Source organism: Peromyscus californicus, unplaced genomic scaffold, assembly GCF_007827085.1.
Source record: "Peromyscus californicus insignis strain IS unplaced genomic scaffold, ASM782708v3 Scaffold_23__1_contigs__length_62951481, whole genome shotgun sequence".
NCBI lineage: Eukaryota > Metazoa > Chordata > Mammalia > Rodentia > Cricetidae > Peromyscus > Peromyscus californicus.
Genome location: NW_026294534.1, coordinates 5,339,847 through 5,362,854, shown reverse-complemented (window position 1 = coordinate 5,362,854; position 23,008 = coordinate 5,339,847). Strand labels below are relative to the sequence as shown.

At 46.1% G+C, this 23,008-nt stretch overlaps 1 protein-coding gene across 1 annotated transcript in view; it reads right to left on the bottom strand.

The window, feature by feature from the left end:
• The window catches only part of Myo16 (myosin XVI), a 394,847-nt gene that overhangs the window by 173,676 nt on the left and 198,163 nt on the right, over positions 1–23,008 (bottom strand). Inside the window, 4 exon segments of the mRNA XM_052751634.1 lie at positions 15,713–15,854; positions 17,858–17,929; positions 18,652–18,769; positions 21,177–21,288. Coding sequence (XP_052607594.1) covers positions 15,713–15,854; positions 17,858–17,929; positions 18,652–18,769; positions 21,177–21,288 — 444 coding nt within the window.

Here is a 23,008-nt window from a genome sequence, read left to right as displayed (position 1 = left end):
AGATGTATGTCCATGTGGATCTCAACTATGCAGAGGACAGAGTTTGCCAGGTAAATAAACGTTAAGTGATAGGCTCTTAGACACCTGTTTATCTTGGCATTGGGAAGTCCAGAATGTCATGAGGGTATGATATTTTATGACCAACCTTGGCTGCTCCAAGTCCCCACACACCGTTTATTATCAGAAAGATAACTGCAGGCAAACGCATTCCAGATAAGGCTTCTGCATGGCCCAGACCTTGAAGGAGAAGTGCAAACGTATTTTCAAGAAATTGAACATGGTCACCATAGTGTTTAATACGTTCCATCCTTGAGCTCATTTATGTCTGGGCTGGCTGATTTTCATTGTCAACTCAGCTCCTGGGCATGTCTACTAGGGAGTTACCAGAGATGATTAGCTGAGTAGATAATACCTTCCCTGAATGTAGACAACACAGTGCTACGGACCAAGAGTCTAGACTGAATAAAAGGGTGTGGGGGAGGAGAAGGCCAGGCATATGCCAGCACTTCCTGCTTCTTCACTCATGGAGATGGAGGAGGAATCTCAGATGCACACTTCTGTCTGCATGGACCACACTTGCTCACCATGACGGGCCGAGGGAGTTCCTCCCTTAACTTGCTTCCTGTGAGGTATTTGATCATAACAACAAGAAAAGCAACCAGTACAGCCTTGGTCTATCCTCCTTTGTCTGTGGACACCTTCAGCAATCACCTGCTGTGGTGAGCTACAAGCTAAATTTTAGGGATGCACTCAGGACAAAGATGTTACTTCTGGCAGAGGAAAAAAAGTGACTTCATGCGTCCTGGGCCAGAGGCACAGACTAGAGGGGGGTCTTGTGGTTGCCATACACTGTCATGGAGGGAGTGATGATTGCGAAAGTTTGCACATTACACATGAATCTTGGGGCGGGGTGGGGGGAGCCACAGCAAAGAAAGCAGACCAGACACATGCTCCCCCTGCTTTGTGCGCATGCTCACAAAGCTAGCGCTGGCTGTTTAGGACTGAGGGTCATGCAGTGGTAGGTATGGTTATCTCTTTCCACTTCCACAGGTGGGTCTTGCATCCTTGGCTTTGGACTTCGCATGGTAACGAGCAACGGTGGAGTAGGAGCTGCTGTGAGGATGGCAGATCCACAACGTGGTTCTTTCCAGGCGATGCTGGTTTCTGTCAATGTTCCACGTTGCTTTGTCTGTGTCAGTTTGCAGGTGACCAGGTGGCAATGCTTGGTGATGGGAGTCAGGGCTTGCGATCATGTCATCGCAGTGGTGACTGTCAGGTCTTGTGCCTGAGGAGGATTCATGCCCATCACAACACAGCACAAGGCTGAAAGGAGAGTGAATTCAGAGGTATTTCAGAGGTCCGTAGTCCATTTTCAGTAAGCCGTTGATTCAGAGGTGAAGGACAGTGCAGTGGGTGGTCGTTGGTGCCATGCCCTGAAGCACAGCCCCTACTGTGGCAGCAGGTAGCTGGTAGGTACCTGCCCCTGGGCGTGGCTGCCAGGGACCCTTAAGACCTGGGATGCATGTATGCATGCTCTCTTGGCTACCTTGTGGTCTTGGATGCTGATTTGGATCAAGGCAGAGCTCTCCAGAGAACTGTGTTGGACCGTGCACCACCCCGCCAGGATTCTGTAACCAACTCCTTTATTCTGGTTGAGTTAACCCCCAAATAAATTCCTTCGACCACCGAATAGACTCCGTGGATTTATCCCATTAGGATAGTTATCAAATTCTCAAGACCAAGTAGAGAGAAACTTAAAAGGTACCAAACCCACTCTATGGTCTGGTTTGATGGCCAGTGGTTCAGGGAGACAGATCAAGGCAAGACACAGCAGGGTTGAAAGGCTGGGGAGGAGGATTCTGTGATCTTCCAAGAAGAGGGACTGTTACTAACCATGGGAAAGAGATGTTCCCCTAGCAGTTAAAGGCTGGTAGGATGCATGGACAAGTCTAGCTTTCAGCTACATGCTTCTCTTCCATAGAAAGACATGTGTATGGAGGGCCACTGCATCCCAGGCAGGAAAGCCATACTCTCCATGGAGCTGTTACCCTTCCCCAGAGCTGGACCTTCATAGGGTAAAGCCACATGGTCACAGGATTTACAAGAGTGACCTGATTTGCACCTTTCAAAATTCACCTACTAACAGACATGGTGGTATACGCATGAAATCCCGTCGCTTGAGATGCTGAAGCAAGAAGATTGATCACATGGCAAGACCTTATTTAAAAAAAATCCAAAATTCATCTACCAAAGACAGCCCTCTCAGTTCCACTGAGAATCAAAGATATGTATTAGCATGATCTGAGTTAAGGAGGGTAGTTCAGAGTTTGCCTTGGGTGGCCTGAAGTGTAAGACTCCACTTCCAAAGACAACATTGTCTCATGAGGATTATATAGAGCTACCCGCTCAGCCTACAAGAAAGGCTCCCGAACACCACTGGTCCTTCAGCAAAGTCTCAGAACACCTGGCTTCTCACAGGGTGGGACCTTCCATAAGGCCGTTGATCTTATTTTACCTCTCCCCAGTGTCTTACCAGTGTGGTAAGATTGCTTGCTACAGGGAACTGTGCCTGCCTTTGCCACAGAGGGGACTCTGCAAAACTGCTTTGTAAATGGAAAGAGGAGAGGTCAGTGTAAATGTTTACCATGTGCCTCCAGGCTGCTCACATGGGGATGGTAAAATGTGTCGTATCTCCTAGCAGGTCTCATATTCACAGAGTGAGGAGCTGAGGGAAGTCACTGACAACCATGAGGACATGGACTGGTTTGCATGTCTCCTGTTGCAGGGGCCATCAGGATGCTTTGCATCTCCAAGCCCTTGAGTGCCAGACTCTGGTTGCCCAGGAGCATCTCAGCGGCTGTCACAGACCCCAGTGTTCACTGTCTTAAGGATAGTACTTTAGAACTGTGCTGGAGCCCTTCCGGGAGCAAGAGTGGCTCTCTGTTGGTGAGAGGAAGCCTCTTTATTCTTTCCTGAATCTGCTTTATGAACACAGTGGATCGATAGTCCCTGGATGCTCTGGGAGACACTGACCTCATGCCACCATTCCCCCAGGGACTCAGATGAGCAGTTGGAGCACTATGGCAGTGAGGAGAAGGTAGAAGTGGTTGGCTGTGCTTCCTTCCATGCAGTCATGCTGTATCCTTGGGAGGTATGTTGTTCTGTTCTTCAAACATGTTCCATAATCTAGGCTTACCTTGTTGTTCTCATTTTGTCTTTTGACTTAGGATATGTTTTCCAAAAAAAATTCAGAATTTCTGGCAGTCACAGGGAGAATCACATTGGAAAAGTGGGATTTGATAAATCTGGAAGAAAGTGATCCATGGTGTCCTTTCAACTTCACCTGAGTCCTGGGTGCTATGTGGGTTTTTCAAACTTAGTGTAGCCAAACACATAAACTCACGGGTCATGAAATCAAAAAGGCGGGCCAAAAATCTATGAAGTGGTAACTCAGAAGAGGAATGAAGGTCCTCTCCTTGTTAATTCTTAAGGAATGAAGAGCCAGCTGCAGATTAAACACTATGCACACAAATCAACAGCCCCGTCCTTAGGTGCATCTCCACGCACAAACCATGAAATCTACATGTTTTCCCAACACACAGGCTTCAGTCAGACTGTCCAGGTATTGTTACCTTTGTCTTACTCTTATCCTTTTCTGACAGCTTTTTTTTGTCCCTTGTGAGAACTGCATTTTCACTCAACCCCTCCTTTTGCCTTTTACTACATTTTGAAAAATAAATGCTAGCACATATATGTATACTGCATAGTGTGGCTGTAGGTTTACAAACATATTTGTCTCTAGTGTCAGGGCAGATCCTGAGTCCTCCTCTGAGAGGTAAGAACAGTCACTATCAGCTCAGTGAGCTCTCCGAACCTCTGCATGCTCCATGCTCACCACTTTGTACCTTTGATCAGCATTTTCTTGCTCGCACCCCGAGGCTCGGCTCTTACCGTGTGCTTTTAAAGAAAGCTTCTGGGTATCTTTACCATTTAATGCAAGTATTGGGAAACAGAAGTCTGCATCACCTAGAGGTTGCAGACAGTGGGCCTCTGTCGGGTGATGGATGAAAGCGCCGAGGGAACACCCAAGTCACACTGAGAAGCCATGCAGGAAGAACAGGAGAGAGACCAGCCACTGCAATGCAGCAGGCGCCTCTCCTGACCGTGGCTTCCAGCCAGGCTGCCTGTCACTTGTCAGCTCATCCTCCAGTTCAGCCGAAAGTGTTTGCAGCATCACCCAGTTGAGCAGAGCCAGATGCAGAGAATCAGAGGACAGCCTTGCCCTTGGGCATGGCTCACATTCAGAAATGCTTTACTGTAATCCTGATTTCACTGAGAGCGAGGAAATAACTTACATGAAAAGAATTGCCTCTACACCCTCCTAGCTGTAAAACAAAACCCTCACTCCCCAAGCCCAGTCGCTGTATTTTAAAAATTGTCTTTTATGCATGTGTATACGTATATGTGCTCTATATGTGCACCCTGTGCCAACAGGGGCCAGAAGAGGCCGTTGGATTCCCTGGAACTGGAGTTCCAGATGGTTGTGAGCCACCACATAGGTGACAGGAATCGAACCTGCATCTTGTTGGAAGAGCAGCCAGTGCTCACGAGTCTGAGTCCTCTCTTCAGTCCACCTCCTCCTTCATTAGAGGAAGCATATTAGAAAACTGCAGGGTTTGGAACAAGGCCTGTCAGGTTCACACCCCAAACCTTTGCCTCTGTTGCTGTGAATTCCACCATTTTCATAAACTCTCTGAGTTTCTTTATGTAAAACAGAAAAACGCTGATCCGATGCCCTGTGTCAGTGCACGGAATGGCAGTCCTCGGTGCCTAGCCTAGTGCATCGTGTTCAGTATATGATAATCACAGTCAGTGTGCCTTCCCCGTGAACCCCAGCTGCACCCCTGAAGAAGCCAGCGTGGATGGATGTGTCTGCAGGGAGGCAGTGTGTGCAGAGAGAAAACAGACCAACTCCAGCAGGCTTTGCTTTACTGCACGCAGCCCCCTCAGTCAGGAGACATTTACAAAGCAATGGTGTTTAACTATGGTTACTGACGTAGCCTGCATGGACTTTCCGAAACTGGGATATAACATGCGTACAAACTCACAATCCTGCCTCCACTTCCCCCGGGCTGCTGTGTGCTACCCTAAGTGGCTTTTAGTTCAGAGACAGGATCTCCAAGAGCCAGGACAAAGACTTTCTGTTCCCCATTCTTCTCCTTCTGGGGTACTGCTTATTCTGATGTAACTTCCAATATGCCCATTGACAGGCATAGGGAGTTACTATGGTGATATTTTATTTGTATTAAAATGTTATTTTTATGTTAATAAATAAAGTTGCCTGGGGGTCAGAGCTATTAGCAAGCCATAGGAAAGCAGGGCAGTGGTGGTGTGTGCTTGTAATCCCAGCACTTGGTAGGCAGAGCTGGGTAAGTCTCTGTGTGTTCAGGATACAGCCATTATTGGATACATATGCCTTTAATCAATACCAATCATGGAAAACCTGGAGGCCTATACAGACAGGCCGTGATGAGGCAGTCACGTGGTTGGGTTTACAACCAATGAGAAGGTAGGACAGGAACTCTATATAAAGACTTTAGCACAGGGGTAGCTCTGGTTCGGAGAGGTAGGACCACCGCAGGAGGAAGGGTAAGGTTTTAGCTCTTAGCTCTGACCTCTTGGCTTTCTTCTTTGCATTGGTTCTGTGTTTCTTATTTAATAAGAAGGTTGGTTACATCTACAAGTTACAGAACTGATTCTGTTAACTTCACTGAGTAGGGCAGGTCACGGGCGCTCAGAGGACTGTGAGCAAAGATGGCAGGCACTGCCCTCAGTTCGGTCCTTTGCATAAAAAAGACATGTACTGGTTTCCATATTCCTGGCTCAGAAAGAGTCGGGAAGTAGGATGCTGGAAGTTTATCTGCCCTAAAATCATTTAATTGCTTGGAGAGTTTCGTGAAACCATTTGGCCTTCAGATGCTATTTTCAAAGAATGCAAGAGTCATCAAAAGAAGAAACCTCTGACATTTGATGCTAAAACAATCACATTTCTAGAGACCAGCTGACCCTCCTGAAAACATGGAGTCAGGTGTGGTGATATTTTGTTTGTGGTCTAACAAATAAGGCTTGCCTGAAGATCAGAGTGTGGAGCTAAGCCACTACTTAGCCATAGAGGTCAGGTAGTGGTGGCACACACCTTTAATCCCAGCACTTGGGAGGAGGAAGCAGGAAGATCAGGAGTTCAAGGCCACCCGGGCTACACAAGATTGATCCAGTCTAAAAGAGAAACAGAGACAGGCAGTGGTGGCACACACATCTTTGATCCCAGCACTTGGGAGATGGCAGAGAGAGGAATATAAGGCGGGAGGAGCCAGGAGCTGAGGTCCCTTTCAGGCTGAGGATTTGCTAGAGGTAAGAAGTCTCTCTAGTGGCTGGCTCCTTTACTGATCTTCCAGCATTTACCCCATATCTGGCTTGTGCTACAGTCAGGACTGAAACAGACAGGCCTCCTTAATTATACAAGCACAGTGCCGTTCTTGAAAACAATTCGCAAACGTTAGGGTTGATGTTTAAATTCAACCACGATTTTGTCCAAGGTGTCTGGCAACTTCCGTAATACAAACAGCACATTCTAACCCTTACTTGTCATGTGGTCCTTTAGATCTCGTTTAGATGCTAGACGATACCTGGGGATACAGTAAAACCTTCGTACTCTTCTAGACCTTCCTATTTGGAAACAGAAATGCACACAGGGGATCATGACAAGAAGATGCAGTTATAGAGGGGGATGGCTGGCTTCCTGTGCCACCACCGTGCATGTCAGTGTGTGTGTGTGTGTGTGTGTGTGTGTGTGTGTGTGTGTGTGTGTGTGTAGGGGAGGTTGGAGCGGGATGCTTGTTTAGAGAGCAGGTTTTGCTTCGGATATTTGCTAAATTACTCAGTTTGCGTTGTCATGGTAATCAGCAGAATGATTTAAACAAGTCTACCCAGAAATAGAAATCACTTGTACTGTATTCATAAAAATCAAAGAAATCTCTTTATTTAATGGAAAGAAATTTCTCAATTTGAATGAAGGGAAACATGGTGCCTCGGGTTCCCTTCACTGATGAAGTGCTTGTAGGACATCTCTGAAAACTTAAAACATGGAGAAACTTCAAGGGACGAGCTCAGAGGCCCTTAGACGGTCGTTCACAGGTCCAGAGCAAAGAAAATCATTGAAACACACCAAACAAACATTCAACTTGTAAGCTTAGAAAACAAAAGCGCAGTTCTCAAAAAGAGTAGAAACAAGACCACAATAAACCACAAAATAGTTAAAACAACATCGCGTGAGACTTGACAATCAAACACACAAAACGTCCTTTTAGAAACAGTTCTTACAGGCTGGTGTTGAGCCAGACCATAGGTGAACACAAACCAGGAGAGGAACAGAAAATCACCACTACAGTTATAAATTAACTGAGAGACCATAAAAACACACCTGCGGTGGACAGGGGGCCTTGAAGTGGGTGGTTTTGTAGGAAGCATATGTGACTCAAAAAAGAAACAAAATTGCATGGTCACAGTCATCTGCTCCCCGACTATTGGATGCCATTAGGAACATGGCAGAGAGGAGAAGAACACAGAGTGAGTGCCCCTTGTACTCATTAGTGTGAATTTGACAGTCAAGGGATCTATGGGGAGAAAGAACTAGAACCTTCTCTCTATCACGAAAACAAAAACAAACTAAACCAAACAGGGCTGGCGACCTTACAGGGCAAATGAGTCAATGTAAAAATAAAATGGGGCCTCAAGAGATGGCCCAGGGGTTCCAGGTGACGGCTGTTCTTGTAGAGAACCAGCTTTGGTTCCCAGCACCTAACTGGGCTCACAACCATCTGTAACCACAGTGCCATGGGATCTGATGGCTCCTCTGACTTCTGTGGCTACAAGGCACTTACCTTACATATGTGTAGGCAAACAATTAATAAAAAATAAAAAAATGTAAGTAGCTCAAAATATTTTTAAAAGTAAAAATGGACTTAGTGAGTTATATGTGTGTGTGCATGCCTGTGTGTGTGTATGTGTGTGTGTAACAATAATAATTAAAGATTAATTAATTAAATGGGAGGAGTTGTGGGGGGGGAGGTGGAATTGACAAATTTAGAACTCATATATGATAGTCTCAAATAAAAACAGCTGGAGGTAGTTGCACATGCCTTATTCCTAGAACTTGGAGGCAGAGGCAGGTAGATCTCTGTGAGTTTGAGGCCAGTCTGATTCACTTAGTCAGTTCTAGACCAGCTAGGGCTCTGTGACCCTGTCTTAAACAATAAAAAAATAAAAATAAAATACAAAACAAATAAAGTCTAATTAAAAAATAATTTAAATTTTAAAAATTAATTTAAAATACATATCAAGGCAAGAAATGAGATGGCTGTCATCATTCCATGTTAAAAATGTAGAATTTTTTAAAAATGTTTAGAAGAAACATAACAGCTCTTCAGAAAAGATGAACTACCAGGATTTTAGTAAACATGTTGCAGAGGGGCATATCTTAGCCCCACCGCCATCATTTTGGAAAGAAGACAAGATGCATCATCACACATTCCCACTGTGTCTGGCTGTGCCGGTTAATTCGATAAAACAGTCAGAGAAACAACAGGCACAGAGGGAAGAGACACCCTCTTGATTATTTCTTAGAAGACAACAAGCTATTCCATCAGAAATTTTATCAGAACCAATAAGAAAAATCTGCATAAAATTTAAGATTCCTAGACAGAAGATAAACCTGGGAAACTCTCCATTCAGTATTTCAATAAACTGAAACAGAACAGAACAGCGTCCATGGCAGTAACACTTCATGAAACGTCCAGAAAAGAAAAGCAGGGAAGGACACTCTGGGCCAATGGGAAAGCTGACGTCAGGTGCTGCTGACGGAGTGAAAGAACACCAGATAAACGCTGCAAGGCAGAAGCGGTGGCCGAAGAGGGACAAGCTCCCCATGCCATCTGTGGATGTGTTTCTGGGCCATGTCCTCAAAGACTGCTTCATGAAAATTAGAATGAATACAGAATGTGTGCGAAAGAATAAAGATCACCCAAACCAGGGAGAAGACTGGAATCTATTAACACAAACCAAGTCATTACAATATATTATTGATATAATTTCAATCACATTAAAACCTGGAGGGGACTGAGCACGGATGCTAATAGAACAGAGTTCCTTGGATACCCAAGTTGACTATGAAATCATTTCAATCCCTCATATGTGAAGCAATATTTATGATTTGTTGAAAATCTCAGAGTTTTTAAGGAGAAAATGTAAAATAGCCTCCTCACAATAAGAGAAGACTATGATAAGGACCTGAAGTAGGGCTAAAATAGGCCGTACACCTGCGACATGTCGCCAGGCCACGCTGCAAGGCCGCCTTGCTGGAAGAGTCGCTGCTCAGTCAGAGAAATGCAGATTCATGCTCTGACTGCAATCCTGCCACTAAGGCCCGGCCCAGGGGAATCCTGAGTGTGTCAGAAGCTGTGCGCAAGCATGCAGCCCTGCTGGCCACAGAGAAAAATGTGGAAAGAGACTTAGACATCTGCAGATGAAGTTTCTGTATCCACAGGAATTAATTCAGCAAGTAAAAGCAATTCTTTCCTGATGGGTTGATGTGGTTAAATCTCAAAACCAACATGGAGTTTAAAAATGGAGTGCCGAAAATCACCTCAGGCTTGGGCTCTTGTGCTTCTGATCGTGTCCTGTTCTTATGTAGCTGTTGTGAAAAAGAAGATGTCTGGGGAGCCAAAGGAATATCCGGGGAAGGGCTGAGCCAGGTCCACGCTAGCAAACAAAAGGGACCTCTGCTTTTAGCTCTAAGTGTCTGTTCCTTCTGTCCTATTAAAAATGGAATGTCAAGCGTTACTCATGCTAACTCTCGGCTGCAGGTAAACGGCTGCCTGCCATGGAACGTGGTACTCATCTCGATTATTCAGTCTTTTCTAACAAAGAATAAAAGACATATGATAACAAAGGGTATTACTCATTAAATGGAAAAAGAAATCCTGAGTGAGACTACCTTCATTTTTCTAACAAATGCACAGCGGGCATTTGATTATTTTTTTTTGAGGCATTTAAAAATTAATAGCATGAATCCATTTATTGAGAATTAGGTGCTTTCGACAGGATTAACAAAGAATGTGCAAACTTGTCCTTTTTAGCCCCAGTGCTTAATTATGTGCTGATCTCTGGATTTTCACTGTACACATCCTATAGTCTTTCCTCTGCCTTCTGTTTTCCTGGGCTAACTTTATAACCTGCAACTCTGACAGTTTAAATCTTCATTGTCATTTGAGTAAAGTACTGCGAGGGGAAAGTGAGAGTTCGTATGTAAAGTAACATTTCCATCAGATCTTTATGCACAAGTCGGCTCTAAATTTCACACTGTTTCCTGTTTTTGTATTTCTTACATAAGGATAGACAGTGTGTCCTTTCCTGGGACATAACAATTACAAAATATAAAATATAAGTCTCTCTCTCTCTCTCTCTCTCTCTCTCTCTCTCTCTCTCTCTCTCTCTCTCTCTGCCTATGACTTGGGGATCTGATATGAACTCTCAGTTCATATCACCAAACTTTCATACCATCGTGTTCCCTCACCATGGTGATCACAGACTCACCTCAAACTATAAGCAAGGCCCCAGTTAAATGATTTCTCTCATAAGTTGCCTTCTTTTCTATCTACCCATCAGCCTCAGCACATGGAACAAATGATAAGGTGAGGCTGTGACCTCATGCCTCCTGGAGAAAGCCCTTGTTGTTAATATAGCAAGCTGAGCCCCTCCTCTCTGTCCCCATTCCTCAGCATTCCCAGGGACATGGGAGCTCCTGTGCTCTTCTCTCTGTGGAGCATACACCACTGATATCCACCATCTCCTCTGCTCAGGTCCTGTGCTGGCTAGTTTTATGCCACCTTGACACAAGCTAGAGTCATCTGGGAGGAGGGACCCTCAGTTCAGGAACTGCCTTCATAAGATCATATGAAGGCCCATAGTCTCCTATGTTTGGATACATCATCTCTAGTTGTTGGTGTCTAGTTGATCAAGCTATTTGGGAAGGATTAGGAGGTGTGTGTGGTAATATATTTTGGACCCTAATAAAATTTGCTTGAAGATCAGAGGACAGAACAAGCCACTAGATTAAACATAGAGGTCAGACAGTGGTGGCACACACCTTTAATCCTAGCACTTGGGAAGGCAGATCCATCTAGATCTCTGTGAGTTCAAAGCCACCGTGGACTACATGAGATTGATTCAGTCTAGGAGAGAAACAGCCAGGCAGTGGAGGCACACACCCTTAACCCCAGCACTCGAGATCTCACACCTTTTAATCCCAGTATTTGGGAAGCACACACACACACACCATTAATCCCAGCACTGGGAAGGAAGTAATGGCTGGGTGGAGAAAGGTATATAAGGGTAAAGAGACAGGAATTGAAGGCTTTTTCAGCTGAAGAGCTTTCAGCTGAGGACTCAGAGGCTTTCAGTTGGAGGATTTGTGGAGTTGGTGAGGTGAGATGTGGCAGTGGCTTGTTCCTTTGTCTCTCTGATCTTTCAGCATTAACTCCAATATCTGGCTCCGGGTTTTTTATTAAAAGACTAATTTAGCAATTTGATCAACAGGTATGGCCTTGTTGGCAGAGGTATCATGGGGGTGGGGAGATGGGGGGAGTGAGCTTTGAGGCTTCAAATGCCCATGCCATTCCCAGTTAACTCTCTCTGCCTCCGATTATGTCTCAGAATGTGAGCTCTCAGCTCCTGCTCTCTGCTCGCCTACCTGCTGCCCACCATGACGGTCATGGATCAACCCTCTGGAGATGTAAGTCAGGATAAGCTCTCTCTTTTATAAGTCATCCTGGTCACAGTGTCTTTCACAGCAAGAGAAAAGTAGCTAAGACACAAATGAATTGCAAGAGTCTTTTCTACGCCTCCAGACTTGGCTCCATGCTTTCGACACAGAAAAATAAAGGTCAAAATCCCTCTAGATAGGAGCTACAGGCCTATGTCATCTGCATCAGCTGAGGCTAACAGAGGCTCTGACTCCCAGCAGGCCGGGAGAGCAAGAGGCGGCCTGGGAGGCAGACTGTGCTTACACTGCTGTAGGTTATGTTCGTGTTTTAAAACATATTAACACAATTTTATTATATTATACTATTATAATTTTCCTACTGTTGCTGAATTGGTTTTTTTTTGGGGGGGGGGGCAGTGGTTGTTTGTTTTTTGTTTTCGTTTTTGTTTTTCAAGACAGAGTTTCTCTGTGTGGAGAACTGGAACTCATTCTGTAGTCTGGGCTGGCCTCAAACTCAGAGATCCGCCTGGCTCTGCCTCCCCAGTGCTGGGATTAAAGTCGTGTGCCACCACTGCCCCTGACTGATTCCATCAGTTTTTAATAGTGATGCTGTCATCTACTCCTCTCATAGCTGAGAAAGAGCAACATCCCTAGAAAGGATTAACATCGGAAAACTGTGGTTTTAAAATGTATTTTCCAGCCGGGCGGTGGTGGCACACGCCTTTAATCCCAGCACTCGGGAGGCAGAGCCAGGCGGATCTCTGTGAGTTCGAGGCCAGCCTGGGCTACCAAGTGAGTTCCAGGAGAGGCGCAAAGCTACACAGAGAAACCCTGTCTCGAAAAAACCAAAAAAAAAAAAAAATAAAAATAAAAATAAAATGTATTTTCCTAAGAGAAAGGCTTTGGAAGGACTGTGAGGGAGGCCCCCATTCCACCGTCTCATTTACCACTCCTCTAACAATAAAATGTGCCCATTTTAGTTTTTAGCTATTACACAGGATTTTACCCCAAAGGCACTAGTTTACATATACTTTGAGGATGATAAAGTTTTAAAGAAATATGAAGGATGGTTGCTACAGAGGTTCCGGTGTTCTTGTTGCTGTTGTTATTAGCTCTTTCTACCTCCTTGCATTGGGTCACTCTGAATCAAGCCTAATAAACGGTTCCAGTCTGCTTCAATTCTGACCTGCTTCTACTGTGGTCTAAAGCATCCAGAGAGAGCCACACAAATGTCAAGGTCACAGCAGACAGGAGCCCAGGAAAAGCTCACATTAATCTTCCAGGCAAACACAGAGACAGTATGTGTTCATCTCAATTAACTAGTCATCAGATGTCCCCTGCCTGATACCACAAGGTTTCCTCATAGGAAGAAGTCTTTGTGGAATTCAGGAAGAGAAAGTACAATTGTTTCTTCATAATATGTTGTGGGATATTTGTTTAACTATGTAAAGATGTGTTGCATTTGTTTAATCATGTAAAGATGTCTTTATTTGGGAGCTGGTTGGTGACCCAAAGAAAAGACCAACTACAATAATACACCCATTTTACTTTAGGAAATGAGGTGATCATTCCAAAAGAATGCATTGGTTTGCTTTGATTTGCTTGGCTCTGCCCATAGTATCTTAAAAGTTAATGCTGTACACATCCACTGGCCAGTATCCACTCTCTTGGAATTTTCACAATAAAATAAAGTACAGAAATGTTCCCACCTCAGCACATAGGTGGGCTTGCCACCTTTAACCACCAGGATATCAGAGTTTTAAATTCATCATCTTCCACACAATTGTAATACTTTCAAACAAATGGGGACTGGTGCATACCACAAGCCTGTTGTGAGGTTATGCAAACCTATCTGACCTTTCTCATTCAAAAAGTCGACCTTTAGAATACGAAGTGCCTGGGAATTCCTAAGAGTTAGAAACGCTGCAGATAAAACTTTCCCTTGTTTTGCTCAGGATTTAAACCCAACTCTGGGTGATTCTTGAAAAAAAAAAAGTTAATGATTTCAAGGAGGTACCATCTCTTAGAGGCGGAGTATGTAACTATAATTTGTGATTCACTTCTCATTCTCCATGAATACTTTCTTCATGTAGTTGCTTACAAAGAACAGCAGAAGCCAAAGCTGCCCCCCTCTTTCCACTCCAACACACCAGACAGAGTATCCACGGTAAAGGAGGCCATGTCTCCTCTCTTTAACATATCTGTTTCCAATCGTATAAATTTAAGACTCTGCAGGATTCAAATGTCAAGCAGAAATTTTCTAGAAGTTTCTGTGCCCCCAGGTTTATGCATTAATTAAACATTAATTGATCATCATCCATGTGAGCAAGGATGCTAATATCTTTCTACAAGGTTACTTTGGTAAACTTAGCACATGGGTGCCAGCTGTGAATATCATCACATTTATGGGCTGTGACATCTCATTTCTATTGTCAACTTGATCAAGAACCGCACAGGGGGCATTAGTGAGGTACACCTTTGGATGTGTGTGTCTGTGAGACTGAGCTGAGAGGAGAAGACTCTCCCTGGATGTGGACGGTACCATCCCAGGGGCGGGGGGTTCCGAATCTCCCCTTTGCTTCCTGGTCCACTGACTGGTGAGCAAGGTGCCTTTGGCCAAGCTGCTCCCACCACCACCACCCCCCACCCCATCCCCACCCCCGCCTTCCCTTCCGTGCTGGAGTGTATCTCTTCCAAACCCAAACCAAGAGGAAACCCTTCCTTTGTCAAGCTCCCTCTTAGGAATTGCATCACTGGGAAGGGAAGGGCCAGGAAGGCAGAGGACCACAGACCAACTAACAACCAGACCGTGAAGCAAGAGCTGGAACCCCACGGCACTGAAGGGTCAGGCTGGAGCCCTCATCACGCCAGAAAAAGAGCCAAGTGTTTCTGCTAAAACACTTAAGCTGCCCTAAGCTCTTAGAGCAGCTTTGAAAACACAGAGTGCTGAACGCCGAGACTCTGCACAGGTACATTTGAGGGATTCTAATGCCCTTAGATCAAAACCTGAAATGTCTATACTCACAACTTTCCCATTAATTGATGTTAATTTTAATATTTTCCAAAAATAATGGCTTAATTCAGAATTTGGTAAAGAACTCTAATGACAACAGAAAGTATTTCTCAGAGAGTTTCATTCAAAGACAAGCCTGCCTGTGAAGACTTCTGAGTTCAATTTCACTTTCAGATGTCTGCTCAAGGTCATTACCAGAGACAAGAATAATAACAGAGTTTTTCATTGACAAAATGCCATGGAAATCTATAATTTTTAGATGATCAAATAGCCCTGAAAATCTCTACTGCTTAGAGATGATTAGGGGTATGAACCAAGAGGATTGGCACAGAGACCCTTTGTCAAATAACCCATGGAGTAAGTAAGGAATCTCAAGGCAGAATGAGACACATCATCATACTGTTTCTGAAAGAGACGCACGTGGGCTCTCAACCAACTCCTGAGCTTTAGATATTCTTAGACATCTTGTTCCTAGATTCATAAAACTTCCATTCTTCTCAGTGCACAAAAGGCCACATCTATACCTTCATTCTAGAGAGAGCACATTTGCATATCTATGCATGAGAGACAGTTTGATTCATCCATCAGTGCTGGTGGGTGGGGAGGTGGGGTGGGGGCTCATATTTCTAAAGCATAATCACTAATACCCTTCAAGTGAAACTAGCTTGCTAAAATGAAGTCTGAATGAAGTCTACCCCTGGGCTGTGCTGTAATAGGAAGCATCTCTCTGAGGTAAGGCCTGAGTTAGGTATAGCCAAATAGCCCAGGGGTCAACATCCACAGCCCCTGTGTATGACTGATTAGGTAACACTGGGGTCAGTGGGGCCACAGCTCCTGAGTTGTGACACAGTGACACAGGTACAAGCATCCACTACTCCTACCTTCTGTATTCATCTTGGTTCTGGAGGCAGCAGTTCACGGTGTTTATGAGAAAACCAAACAAACGACTATACAGTGATTTGGCCAAGAGATCACGGTAGAATGCAGCCATCTGTGTGGTGTGCCGACGTATTATCATGTCTCCTGGAAGAGCAGAAGGAGAGGAGATATAAGGACAAGTGGTCCCCTCATATTAGCAGCCAACACAACTGTGTGTCTCGTTCATTCTCTGTGGCATCCACACACATCCGACAATGTTAAAAACGACCCTGAAAGCACCTGTGAGTTATCACACATGATGCCATCTGATGAGTGTCAGGTGCCTTGACTGACTAGAACTCCTGACCACGCTGTTGCCCCTCTCCACAGCTGAGCCATTTCCTCACAGATAGAGAGCTAACTTGGGGTCCTGTGAGTGAGTTTTCTGATAACAGCTCCCTGGCTGGGCATTGAACTAGCCTGGGGCATTTGAACACTTGCCTGTCTGGAAAGTAATGGTAAAATCAATCACAATGTGCCTGTGGAGCTAGGGGACAAGACGGGCCTTCAGGAGGAAGTATCTGTCATTCTCCAAAGGAGAGATGGAAATCATGAGAGAGAAGGCCAGTGAAGGGACCCAGGGAAGAGAGTTAGGGTGACCTGCGGCACAGGCAGAGCTGTTACAGATAGCGAGGAAATGGGGGTTAGAATTCTCACCTGGGGCCTTGGCCGACACAGTGCATCCTTGAGTCTCAGGCTGAGCAGATGACAGGGACAGATGTGTCCCTCCAGTTTGAAAGAGAGAGGAGCAGCCACTGAGACAAGATAGAACTGCACCGCCTTGAGAGAGCAAGGTCAAGGCCATGGGTGTGGAACAGCACACTGAGGCAGAGAAACAAGCACAACCTAAGAGATGCCACCACCATGTTTCCCAGGCTAACACGGTTGAGGAGTTCTGCAGAGTGACCAGTGTGGTGGGGGAGGGTGGAGTGAGCAGAGGAAACCAGATGATCGCGTGATAAGTGACAAGTGAGTTTAACACGTCTTCAGAAACACAAGACACAGGGCCCTGCATCTGGAGAGCATCATGGTGCATCTTTGAAAGACAGCTGACCACAGGTGAAAGCACACTTGCATTCCGTTTTGTTGTTCCTACGGGATGAGGGAAAATGAGCAAAGTCCAGATGAAAACATCAACAGAGTTCGCTATCGTGATCCAGGTCAAGAAACCAAGAGGGCAGTGAGAATGGGGGCTATTTATGGGATCACGGGGATCTGATCTACTCGGTAGAGAAGGAAGAGGGGGGAGAGGAGACAACATTACATGGTGAGCGGCTGAGTGGATCGTGAGAAAACTCACTGAGTAGTGTGGAGGGGGATTCTAAGAGGCAGAGATCATTAGCCAAGTGACAAGATACCTGCAAGTGAGACCCACCGGGGAGCAGGTGAGTTCAGTGTAGAATAGCAGGGGCTGGGGGAGCAAGCCCTCACAGCTGTGAAGAGGAAGGTCGAAGAGGAAGGTTGGGGAAAGGCATCAGTCCCGAGTTTGCAGTAGATAACTGAAACACACCTAGGAGAACTGGTCTGCTTGGGCACTGAGCATCCATGCACCACACCAGGGAGTGTGCATGGACAGAGAGGCTTTGAAGCCAACCTGTAAGGGAGACAGCCTCTTGCTGCTGGCTTGGCATTAACCCCTTTTAATCTGAGTGCTTTCCTCTCTGAGGAGAGAGACAGTTATGCCCACCTCGTGACCATTTGTGAGATCAAGAATGACAACATTCGGAATACCTGGCACTGTGCCATCCACTCATAAACACCCAATAAATGACAGCTCCCATTATGGGCAGAAAAGGCAGAGAGAAGCCTGCCCCACCCCCACAAAAGGTCCGTGTTTTATGAGAATAAATCCTCTTAGATTGATGGCTTTGTTTTTCTGAACTGACAGCTTGATTAGGAAGACAGCTAGTTAATCAGAATGATCTCCCAGGAGCATGGCAGTGTTCCCGTACAGTAAAGGGGGACCAACCAGGCTCGTTACGCTCTCTTTCGGCACTTGATCCACACAGTTTCCCCATGTGGAGACAGGCATGGTTTATTTAATTTCCCTACTTGAAAGAAGCCCAGGAACCGTACAAAGGTAAAAGTCAGACTGCACGAAGACATACCTTTAAAATACTGAATATCAGTCGTTAAGGCGGATGCCAGCTCATCTGTCGATACTTGCAACATGCCAGCCACTGAAATCAAAACAGGCTGTAAATATGAAATCACTGTGCATTTTGACACCAGGAACACTGCACTTTATAGACATGCTTCATGTAGACACATTCAAAAGAGGGAAATCAACTTCTACTCTCCGGGTTAAACTTATCTAGAGAACTCCTTAGTACTCCAGACATTAAAGGAAGCTCATGTCTCTCTGGATTCAGTCATGACACATTTTTTTTTTTTTTTTTTTTTTTTTTGCCTTCATTACCCTCATAGTGCTGGATTGTTTTTTTTTTTTTTTTTCCAAATTTCTTATTAAATAACTTTGAAACAGGTGAAATAGGCTGTTGATTGAAAACTTGTAGTTTAAGGGTATTTTCAAAAAGTAGGCCTGGCTAGAAAGGCAATGTCACAGAAGAGAGAGATCTTAAACAAGGCATTTAAAGGGAAGTAATTGTGTTTATAATGTTTGGCTCATGGTCTGGTCTCTAAATACTGTGGGGAGAGTGGTTGGGGCAAAGACTATTTAGATAATATCACATGAACTGACACCCTTATGCTGTCAGGGTGTTCTGTAGAATGAGAACCTGAAAGCGCATTTATCCGTTACCCCCTGAGCCCTTTAGAGAAAGAAAGAGGTTCTCCCCTCCCCCATGACTTCAGCTGGCTTTTTTGTACTGTGTCTCCATCTACCGGCAGTTCTGTAAAACTGCAAGCAGCGATGTCCCCGGCAAGGTGGTGCTCCACTGACCTTGTTCCAGAAGCCGGAGGTCAGAGACAAAGGCAGAGTCCGCTTCCGTCAGCGCCGTGAACTGGATGTCTCCCAGGTGCAATATGGCCGCTAGGATAACAAACAGGTTCTCCACCTCCTAGGTGTGGACAGAGAACAGACAGAATTGCTCAGAGAAGGGGACTTCTCTGGAAGCACAAGACGAGCACCATGTGCTCTCCACTCTCCAGACCCACAACGCTCCACCAAAGGGCCGATGTGGGCTCAGAATCAAATCTCCACACAATGTGCATTGCCTTAAACCTGTGCTGCTGCTCTGATACGAATCAGCAGGTTCTGGGTAATCATCGCTCCAATACATTAGTGATTACAGTCCAAGCTCTGACAGGAAACACCCTGCGGTCCCAAGCTCTTCTTGCACAGAAGGTGCAGGAAGCTGGGGAGGAGGGTCTGGGAGCCTGGAACTGTCCAAAGGAGGAGTCAGACCTGAAGTTGGGAATTCCTGTCGTTTTCCCATCTTTAAAGCGAGAGCCTGGAGACACCCATCTCAAGTAATGCCTAGGTATAGCATTCCACAACTATGGCAGACAGCTCTCCCTTGAGTTATAGAACAGCATTTCTATAGCACAACACATGTCCACCTCTTTAGTAACATGCATAAATCAGTGCTCTGCAAGCTGGGCACCTCTGGACATACAGGCAAGGAGGATCTGGGCTGCTCATTCAGTGAGGGAGGCAGAGCTATGGAAATTCACTACAACCCACAATACAATGTGGTGGATTTGCATCAGGAAAACCTCCCTATGGGAGCCGGAGTCCTGGGATCCTACCTCTGGCTGCAGTGGGCAGTCATGCCCTCCAAGGCCTAGTGAGCTTGCCTGCTGTGAGGGATGGGATGCAGAGGTGGATCAGTCTCAAAGGACCATCATCCCTTGCAGATTTTGCTCCAAAGGCCACACCTGCCCAGAAATACTGTTCTTTGTCATGGGCAGAGGTCATCACTCCACAGTGGAATAACTTTCATTCCTCGCATTACTTTAAAGGCTTAGGATAAAGGGAAGGACATCGGGCTTTTTGCTAAAATCATGCCCCTTTCTGTCAGCTACACCAGTCAGCAGGTGTATTTTGCTTGCCCTGCTTTTGAGGATCAAGTGTGGAATTTTAAAGCTATGTTTCCAAGGGAATGGTATTTTGGTAAAAGTCTCCTGCCCCGTCTGTGCTCCTGTTCCCTAGGGGATCTAGAAACTCCGTGTCGGGGAGGGGGAATAAGAAAAAAGACACCACAGAAGCCTGTGCAAACACAGAGCATGCAAGTGGGAGGGGCCAGGAAGCCTGTGCAAACACAGAACACACAAGTGGGCGGGGCCAGGAAGCCTGTGCAAACACAGAGCATGCAAGTGGGCGGGGCCAGGAAGCCTGTGCAAACAGAGCATGCAAGTGGGCGGGGCCAGGAGGCCTGTGCAAACACAGAGCATGCAAGTGGGCTGGGCCAGGAAAAGAACAAAATGTGGACACCATCAGACTACCTCTCCTTCCTAGAACCCCGGGCCCTGAAAGGCGGGGGTTCCTGCCAAGCAAAGTACCTCAGTGAACCCATTGAGGGTAAGTCATTTGCCAACTTTCCTGCATGCTTCCACCTGCCCCTCCTGCCCCTCCTCCTGCTCCTCCTGCCCCTCCTGCCCCTCTTGCCCCTCCTCCTGCCCCTCCTGCCCCTCCTCCTGCTCCTCCTGCCCCTGCCCCTCCTGCCCCTCCTCCTGCCCCTCCGACCCCTCCTCCTGCCCCTCCTGCCCTTCCTGCCCCCCCCTCCTGCCCCTGCTAGCAGAGACTGTGGGCAAGGGTGACAGACAGCCTTCCGAAAACAAAGGAGCTCATACTTCAGACTATATGTAGGACCGAGAACTGTGGGCATACCAGGGCCCCCAGTGACCTCTTGTTAAGTGATGACATTAGTTTGCAGGGTGACCATTTAACAGTACACGGTTTCTCCAGACTGGCCAGGTTCCACATGAGTCAATCAACACAGTTATGTGGTTGGCTCTAGGTACATACGTGAAAGGGTTTTTCTATTTCTATTGAAAATGGCAAGGCTGGAGAGATGGCTCAGTGGTTAGGAGAACTGACTGCTCTTGCAGAGGACCTGGGTTTGATTCCCAGCACCCACAAGGTTGCCCATAACTTATGTAACTCATGTTCTAAGAGACCCAATGCCTCCTTCTGTCCTCCATGGGCACTGCATACAAGCAAAACACCCATACACATAAAATTAAATTTAAAAGGAGAAAAAAGGAAATAACATTAATGTCCTTTTACTGTGTGTTGTCTAGTATCTGCCTGTCTGGTACCTACCCCCTATTTGTTTATCCCCCATCCCTCCTGGACAGTAAGCCCCGGAGGCCAGATAGAATCCCGTTCCCTGCTGAAACATTGTCAAAGCCAGCAACAACCAATGGGCCACACTGAGGCTCAGGACAGGGTTTGGGGTGAGTGAATCTCTATAAACTGGTGGAGGCTGGTTTTCTGTGTGACACCCCCATGAGAAGACTCACCAGGCTGCTGAAGCCAATGACATTCAGGGCGTGTTTCAGAACTACAAGTCTCTCCTTGTTCAGCGAACGCTCTGCTGTGGACACATCCTCCTGCGTGCCTTGGTTCAGATACCTGTTAAGATAAACGTGTGGTATTATGACTTGCACTCAGACACCAGTGTGAAAGGTTACCTCCTCCACACCTGATCTCTGTCATAATGGAAATCACCTGGACGTTGTGTCCCCAGGTGTTTACAAAACTACACGGGAGCACGTGATGTTTCGGGGAAGACAGTGACTGTTGTACCTGAACACAGTCACACTGTGGACACGGGCTCACCTTATCTGAACCCTTCTTGGTGAGGAGAGACAGTCACCAGCTGTGAACTTCGTATAGGAAGTTGGCAGGAGCCAGAACAGGCAATGCAACTCGCATTTGCATGGAGGATGCTTAATGTATACTAATGTATTATCCCTGCTTGCCAGGAGCATTTCATTTTAAGGTTGCTGATTAATTCCCTTCCCTTGACAAACACAGAGGCATCGATTACCAAATGCAGGCATGCTGAAAAGCTGAAGACACAAAGACAAAGGTCTCCTTCAGGAAACTCAGCAGGAACAAATTAGGTACCCAGGGCAGAGAGGAGAGGAGAGCTAGCCACAACACAGCAGAGCAACCGACCTGAGCCTTGCATGTAAGATGCTTGTAAGTGTGGGGCAAGCAGGCAGGCACCCTGAGGAAAAGCTGCGGAGGAGCGAGGCTCCCTTAGGAGAGCACAAGTGAGAATGGGCCTAGTTTGCAAGCAATGCCCATGTCCCCGAGAACATGCAGCGGCACTTACGCGGGGACACAAGATCAGCCGTGAATGGTGTGCACAAGGTACACAGGTCAACAAAATGAGAACCCAGGGGGAGAGAAACAAAGATTGCCAAGGAAAGAGGAACAGCTAGGGCTCTGAGCACCTGGCGAAAGAGTTCTAGCTTTGTTCGGCAAGTGGCAAGAGCTCTTGCGGGGCTAGAAACAGAAGAGAGGTGTCGGGTTAGGAGGTCAGGAGTGACCTGGACCTCCAGAGGAGGACTCCCCGGAAAGAGATGAAGTGACCAAGGGAAGGGGGCCTCTAGGTACAGGCAGAAGTCAGGGGAGGCTGAGGCAGGGGAGGGGCTGGGGCAGAGGGGGTAGACTGGGCTGGGCAGGGGAGGGGCTGGGTGAGAGGAAGCAGCACTTTTGATGTTTTGTCCTGGTGTCAGTGTCCTTGGAATGGCGACTCTATTCTACCCACCAGGTGTCATTATCAAGGCGCAGGTATCTTTGTGAGAAGGCCTCATGTTTGACCAGTCACACCAAATTTAAACTAAACTGTTAGGGTTTAAGCCACAGCCAGAGAAATAACAGCTTGAATAATCTGGAACTCAAAAATGGCAAGAAAAGACACCTGAAAAACCTTCCCTGTATAGAACCCTGAGACCACTTGAGTAGATTAGCTCACGAAGTAGGAGACTGTGAACAAAGGAGGCTATCTTCTCCCCATAGGTTCTGCACATGAAGAAAACATATAATTTTTGAATGCAGAAGGAAGATTACTGGAAAATTATAAGAGCATGAAGGAGGATAACTGAGTGAATAAGCTCAGTGTTCATCCTATACATACCTGAAGATGCCAGAAAGGGTCATGGAAAAGAGATGGATGGATGGATGGAGTTAGGTAGGTATATAGAAAGACAGACGGATGACAGATAAGCAGAGTTAATAGGGAGGTAAGTAGATAGATAGATAGATAGATAGATAGATAGATAGATAGATATGATAGATGATAGATAGGTGATAGACAGACAGATGGATGGATGATAGGCAG